Consider the following 7,347-nt stretch of genomic DNA (forward strand, 5'->3'; position numbering starts at 1 on the left):
CACATAAATTACTTAAGTGTGAATATCCCCACTTCCATGTAGATCTGCTTATAGGGGAGGAAATTAGCCTGCTGCTTTCACACCAGATTGCTACATTCCTCACAGACAAATTGACTGGTAAGGAAGGATTGCTGCCTGCTGTAGGGCATAGCTGGTTGGAGCTGTACTTGCTTCCTTCCAGCAAATTGACTCAAACAGATGGAAGGTGCAGCTTGCTGTATCACATGGCAAGCTGCAGCTTTTTCTCATGGGTACGCTCTGCTGGCTGGAAGGAAGCAATGTTACTTGCAGTGTTTTTCCAGGCAATATGAGAAACATTGTGGAGGAGTATTTCTTTCGTAAGGGAAAACCTGCAGAGGGACACTGGGATCAGGAGGGTGGACTATACCAGCTGTTATGAAATATCATGGAGAAAACATTTGGGTGACCTCTGATGTCCAGTATGCTAATTTTATATCTCAGTCACAAGAAGATACTTACTCACATTCACAAAAGTTCCCACTGCATCTACATAGGGGTGGAATGCATGTTATGTTTGTTCAGTCGTACCTTGGTTGCCAAATGCCTTGGAACTTGCACGATTCTCCTCCCTAACGATCGAAAACTGGAAGTGAGTGTTCCAGTTTTCGAACAATTTTCGGAAGCCGAACATCCAGTGCGGCTTCTGATTGGCTGCAGGATGCTCCTGCAGCCAATAAGAAGCTGCACCTTGGTTTTCAAACGGTTCCGGGAATTGAATGGACTCCTGGAACGCATTCTGTTTGAGAACCAAGGTACGACTGTATTTTATTTACATCTGTAGGTTCCAGCAGATGCTTGTATGGGGAATCCTTTTAGGACATGGTCACAAACTGTAATCTGTACAACATCTTCAGATTTCAGTCAGTTACCATGTACCATTTTCCTTCTGGAAACAGCAAAAAAGTGGGCAACTCAGCTTTGATTTCTCTAGGTGTTTCATCATATATTACTTATGCAATGTTGCTTAGTCTTTTCTGCAAAATAAGTAATCATTTTACTGTGTTTTATAGTTAGGGGGAGCCATGGCACCAGCACTGAAGGAACTGCCAAGGTGGCTTGATGCAAACATGGAGTATGCAGTTGCAGCAGACTGGTCTGACATTGTTAAGCTTTCAGTAAGTTGAAAGGTTTTCAGAGGAATATCTATCTTGTAACTCCCCTCCACCTCTTCCATATCTCTTTTCTAATTAGTTTTCTGAATAGGTAGCACAGCTGTTTGTTTTTCAGTACAATTGAAAGATAGTTAAGTGTGAGACCATGCTGTATACATAAACCTAGGCTTACCTGCAGATGCAGAGCTGGGTTTTGAATTAAATATGCGAAGAAAGTATCTTTCAAAATGTATCCTGATTCCTTGTTCTTCACTGATCTCTCTGAATTTCAGGGAAGATAACAAATCACATAATTCATGCATTTCACACTTCCCAAATCATTCAGATTTGCATCCTTTGTGTGCTCACAATTTGGTTATGCTTCCAGTTTGAGCAATGGCCAAAAGTACTTTCCTGCTAACTTCATCTGAGGATGGCTGGAACTGTTTCTTTGAGAAGGCCCTTCTAAAAGTACTGAAACACTTTTTTAAAAAAATAAAAAAGAGTAAGCAACTATTAGCTAGCAATAATTAATTAATTATAATTACAGCCCAGTCTTATGCATGTTTACTTGGATATCTTGTGTTCAGTCAGGCTTACACCTTAGAAAATGTCCATATTATCACAGCCTTAAGACTGATCCCTCTTGCCAGGGAGTAAGCCCTATTGAACTTAATAGGACTTATTTTTGGGGTAGACATGTATAGGATTGTAGGGTGGGGGTTGCTGATTATTTTACCAGCAAAGCACAGAGACTTTGTTTTTGCACAAATGACAGTTTTGTTTGTCACACAGAGAAGCACTTGGGGATTTGTACTCCACTAGAGAACACAGCTGAAGGCACATGTGATTGTGTTAATATTTGGAATTCTATTTCTTTTATTTTCCAACTCAGGGTTTTTTACCTGAAAGCAAGTTTAATCGTATTCTGACTGAGCCTGTCCTCCGAGATGCTGGGCCTCGGCGGAGAGGAAGGAGGCCAAGGAGTGAACTTTTTAAAGCTCCTGGCATAGTAGCAGATGCTTCTTCTGGAATGGGACCATTATTCATGAACGGACTTATTGCTGGAATGGATTTAGTAGGACTTCAGAACATGAGAAACATGCAAGGCATTCCTTTAACTGGGCTGGTTGGGTTTCCTGCTGGATTTGCAGCAATACCTGCTGGCGAGGATGTCAAAAGTGCTCTGAGTATGTTGCCGATGATGCTACCAGGCATGGCTGCTGTACCACAAATGTTTGGTGTTGGAGGACTTCTTAATCCATCAATGACAACTACTTGTACTTCAGCTGCTCCAACTTCATTAGCAAGCACAACTAAAAGTGGTACGTCACACGCAGAAAATGATGCTGAAGACAAACTAAGTGGCCAAGGTGCAAAAACAGAAACTCTGTCTGAAGACAAGTCTGGTCCTAGCTCATTTTCTGATCAGTCAGAACCTGCAATAACTACCAGTAGTCCTGTAGCTTTTAACCCGTTTCTTATTCCAGGAATGTCATCTGGACTGATCTATCCCTCAATGTTTCTTTCTCCTGGTATTGGAATGGCATTGCCAGGCCTTCAACAAACCAGACACTCAGAGGCAACAAACCTAGAAAGTCAGAAACGGAAGAGGAAGAAAACTAAAGGGGAACTTGCAACTGCAGAACCAGAAACTCTCTCACTGTCCGACAAGGAACATGCAAACAGTCAAAACTGTACAGAACAAACACCATCTGTGTCAGAAGAGAATGAACAGGATGTACCAGCGGAGGAGGAGGAGGAAGAAGAAGAGGAATTCAAAGATATTAAAGATATCAATTAGAACTTTTGTTTCGTTCTGAAAAAATAATATTGTGGCTTGTAAGTTTCTCATCCCATAAATATTTGTTACAGCCCTCTGTTCCCACTTCACCTTCATAAAAAACCTGTGTTTCTATAAGTAATATTATCTACCTGATTCCTGGTAAGATAACTATGGTGACATGTTAATAGTTGCAGGGTCTTGCCATAGAGATAAGCAGTGTTCTATAATTGGTACGGGAGGCAGAAATTTCTTGTTCAGTTGTCCAGCTGTTCATCCCTCCCTTCTCCAAAACAGTAGTAAATAAGTACTTGGTGATTGCCAAAACTGCTTGCTTGTTTGAGAGGGGAAATAATTTCAGTAAGACAATGCTTCTCTAATGATGGAAACACAAACACAGGAAAAGGTAGATGTTTTTACAAAGACACTGAATTTAAAAAATCTTGTATTTTGGGGTAAAAAGCACAGTTATAGTAAGTGCTAATGTGTATTTTTTGATTTAAAGTATTTCCCTATTTTATCATGGTTACTAGATTAGTAGTATAGACAGAAGTATATAACTAATGATTGAAAATGCATATATTCATTTCTTTCTTTCTTTTTTTAAAAAAAAAGGCATTAATGGTAGATAATTTCCTCCTGTTCACACTACAAAGTTTTGGAAACAAACTGCTGTAAGTGAAAAGATTACCTGAACTTTTATATTTCTAAAACCAAATCTTGCTTTATGTTTAAGGTGGATTTCAGTTGTCCTTTCTTTGATTTTAGGCCATTTCCAGCTCCTGCTAAGAAACTGACGCACATCTTGCATATTTTTTTTTTAATGCAGAGGCAGGAGCTTAATAACTTCCAGTTATTTTTTTTTATTTTTCTATTAGCCGTTTCTCACAAAGGCCCTTAACAATAATTCCCCCTCCCCCAATGAAGAATAAACTACTGGTTTTAATCTTCTGAGGGAACAGGATTGGCTTTTATCAATTCTACTACCCTAAGAAATTTTATTTTTTGAAATCAGAATTTTTAAAGATGTGAGATGGGCTTTTGTTAAGGACTGTTGACAGTTTCAAAGCTTGAGTTTATCCTCTGTTTCTAGTATTAGACTGTGAAGAAAACGTTTTTGCCCCCCCTTTCCATTCCTCTTGATCCCATTCACTGTTCATTGGTATTTCCCAATGTCTCTGCACATACATTTTGTGTAAGTGTTTCAGATGAAACCCTTTAAAAACATAAGTAGGCTTCCAAAGCTCAGTGTGTTGAAACGCCCTCCACAGGTAATCTTTCCATAGCCCTCTTTATTCCCACTCCTATGTCACTTTTCTTTCACTTGGGCTTGTTCTAATTTATAGCTCATGGTTCGAGACTTGAAAAAATACACACTTTGTGGTGCGATGTTTAAATGGCAGACCATTAGAGGGGCTTCGGAGTGTATGCTCATATTCAGATTCACATTTGGTTTGTCACAATTTACTGTATTTTTTACTTTTTTTCTGTTACAGTTTTGCTAATTTATCAGATGGTCCAAATGTTTTGACATAACTATTTCAGTTTGCATTATTTATTTATGATGCTTTTTTCATTGTCTTTTATACATTTGGGATTATAAAGTATGTACATGTTACAATTAGCATCTCAAAGAAGTCTGTTACCCATGAACTAAAATTAAGTCTGTATGTTGCAGTGAATTTATTCTGAGTTTTCTGGGTTGGAATCAATTTCAACAATTTATGATTATGCTATTGCAAGAGATTGAATAATGACATAGGCCCTATTTAAATAGCACCCTGTAGCACAGATACTGTATCACTCTTGACAGATTTCTTAGAAATGCTGCTATCTGTTTAACTAACATTTTGTTCAGTTTTGCCTCCAGTGGAAGCAGAGAGGTTTTTTCAGCTGTTAAATCCAAAATCAATATAATTTATTTATGTAAAAAAAAAATCACTTGATATATTTTTGAACCTTTTAAGTACTAACTTTTTATTTAGTAGAAAACATGTACTTGCCCTAAATCCTTAAAATACAAATGCTATAAAACTTCATATATCTTGAAAGCCTTACTGTGAATGGATGCAGGTCTCTCTCTCTGGAGTCTATTTGTAATATATAAAAAGATTATTTGCCAGAGCTACACTCGTAAGGAACAGGGTTGAGACTAAACTTTTATTTAGTTTGTCAGCATGTGCTATATACCTTGTTCTTTCTTATTTAATGTGTGTGTGTCTGAGTGTGTAGGTTTCTCTTTGACTTTTAATGTGTGACTCTTTTGCAGTGATGGAGCTACTCTGGCTTATTTACAATGAAAGGCATCAATGGCTACTTATTTTTCCCCATTATCATCTTGGAGAACAAATGCAGATTTCCCACTTATTTCGTGAACACTCACATAAACATAGATGCTTCATCTAATGTGCTATTAAAATAAACTGTCTGTGCTTGTAAAAAATGATAAATAGATTTAAAAGTCAGATTTTTAATTTTTTAATTTAGTGCCTATATCATGCATTTTTAAAAATATTGGCAGAGCCTTGCGAAAGTTGTATATACTTTTTTCTAGGAAATCTATTTCTGATTGTTTTGCTTGACTTGGAACTAAACATGACTTGCCTTTTTCTCAGCATGAGCACTGTTTTGGGCTGTAGCTTATCTTTCTTTCATATTACTTCCCAGATGACCCAAGAAGCCCCACTGTATAAACTATGCATTACTTTTATGACTGGGTAGATTTGATTTAATTGCACAATACAGTACTTACATACTTTTCAGCAAACTAAACCATAATACTATTTTAAGCCATCCTTCTATCAGACAGTGCTTTCAAATATTCTTTAACATTAACATTCCATATTGTTTTGGCACCCAGCTGGATGGAGGTTTCCAAGCTACACAACTAGAGCTATTTCCAGCTCAAGGACCAGAAGACACTAAGAGAGTTTCATCATTTAAAATCTAGTGATTCATGTACACCCCATAGTGAATTTGCACAGCACATCTAATTAGCAAAAATAAAGTATGTAGTGGTGGTGTCACCTGTTTAGATCCTGAGAATTTCAATTCAAAAACTGCCATGGTGAAGGGTGTCAGTAACTGTTTCCAATGTAAGGCTTCTAAAACTCTCTTAAGACACTATCATGCTCTTAGGAATATTTTATAGTGATGTCTTTATTTCTTAAATCTGCCAGTATTCCTTAAACAATGCAATTTCAGAGTGAAACGAACTGTAGGAGGTTTGGATTATTGCATCATGCAACAGAATGGCCAAGATATAAGGACCTCAAATGCTGAGCCTTTGCATATAGGACAGCCACAATATAAAAACAATTAAATGTTTTGTTATGCAGTGTTCTACTTGAGCAGAAATCTCATTTTCATCCCATAAATGTTTATATGTTGTAAAACCTCTTTTGTTATCCAAAATCTCTTATAATAATATAATTCACCAACCAGCCTCAATGTTGTATGGGTATGGATTGTGTCTGATAGATTCCCCTTCTGTTTAGGAGGCCGGAGAATGATGTTCTTTGTGCAGGAGGCAGGCCTGAAGTGGCTTTCACCAGCATGGGACAGACTGTCTTACCAAACTACAGTAGCTGAAAACCATTATTTTATGCCTTGAACTAGATTCAGTATCAACTAAGAAACCACCTGATTACTGAAATTTATTTGAATGGAGAACTATAAAGGAGGTCTGACTACATTCTGAACATCTTTTCCTGCCATCACAGCAGATTGATAATTTATCAGAGATATGTGAACATTTACTTCCCATCTCAGTTCAACAATTACAATTACCTCCTTTTTCAAATGTGTAAAAGCACTGCTATTCCTGATAATAAGTTTTTAAATCCTGAAACCACCCTACTTGTCCCCTTCCCCCAATACAGCCCTAATTCATAGCACCCAAGCTATAGAATTGTCCGGTCAACTGAAGAGCCAAATGTCCTGTCTCTCAAGTATATTTAAAGGAGATAACAGAAGAAAAAATAGTTGCCTTCCAAAGTGCAGAAAGAAAGTATGTTGAGGAGCCCCCAGGCCAAGCAGCTAATGACACATTTCCAAAGACTGATAACTGGGTTCTAAGTGTGCTGTCTCAATGGGTTGTTTTTAAAGCTGTTGATTAAAGTATTTTTTGTCATCTTTTTAGAAAAAATTGATTAAGTGGTAAAATTAAATCTACATGTAATCAAGTGTACATTTTTGAAATATTGAAGAAAATGTGGGACAACCTATGGTCAAAGAAACAAAAACTAGCAATTGTTGGAAAGAGAGGCTGTTTATTTTTTGTTGTTGTTCCTTTTCGTATTATTTAATTTTTCATATTTCCTCACCAAAATGAGAATACTTCAGCAATGTATACCTTTAATTGTCAGAGCCTACTGGATTAAAATGTGTCTTCATTAGTTAGAATTAACCCACAACAACTGAGCAGTTTACTCATTTGTTGATTAATTAATC

At 37.1% G+C, this 7,347-nt stretch overlaps 1 protein-coding gene across 6 annotated transcripts in view; it reads left to right on the forward strand.

Moving 5' to 3' along the window:
* Window positions 1-3,496, forward strand: part of CHD6 (chromodomain helicase DNA binding protein 6) — a 107,381-nt gene extending 103,885 nt beyond the window's left edge. For all 6 annotated transcript variants that reach the window (XM_053393872.1, XM_053393876.1, XM_053393877.1 and 3 more), the window contains exons 38-39: window positions 1,032-1,136; window positions 2,008-3,496. In XM_053393872.1, the coding sequence (XP_053249847.1) occupies window positions 1,032-1,136; window positions 2,008-2,916 (1,014 nt within the window). In that variant the 3' untranslated portion in view covers window positions 2,917-3,496. The remainder of the gene's footprint in view (window positions 1-1,031; window positions 1,137-2,007) is intronic.
* The last annotated feature ends 3,851 nt before the right edge of the window (window positions 3,497-7,347 follow it).

This window comes from Podarcis raffonei, chromosome 6 (assembly GCF_027172205.1).
Source record: "Podarcis raffonei isolate rPodRaf1 chromosome 6, rPodRaf1.pri, whole genome shotgun sequence".
NCBI classification, from domain to species: Eukaryota; Metazoa; Chordata; class Lepidosauria; order Squamata; family Lacertidae; genus Podarcis; species Podarcis raffonei.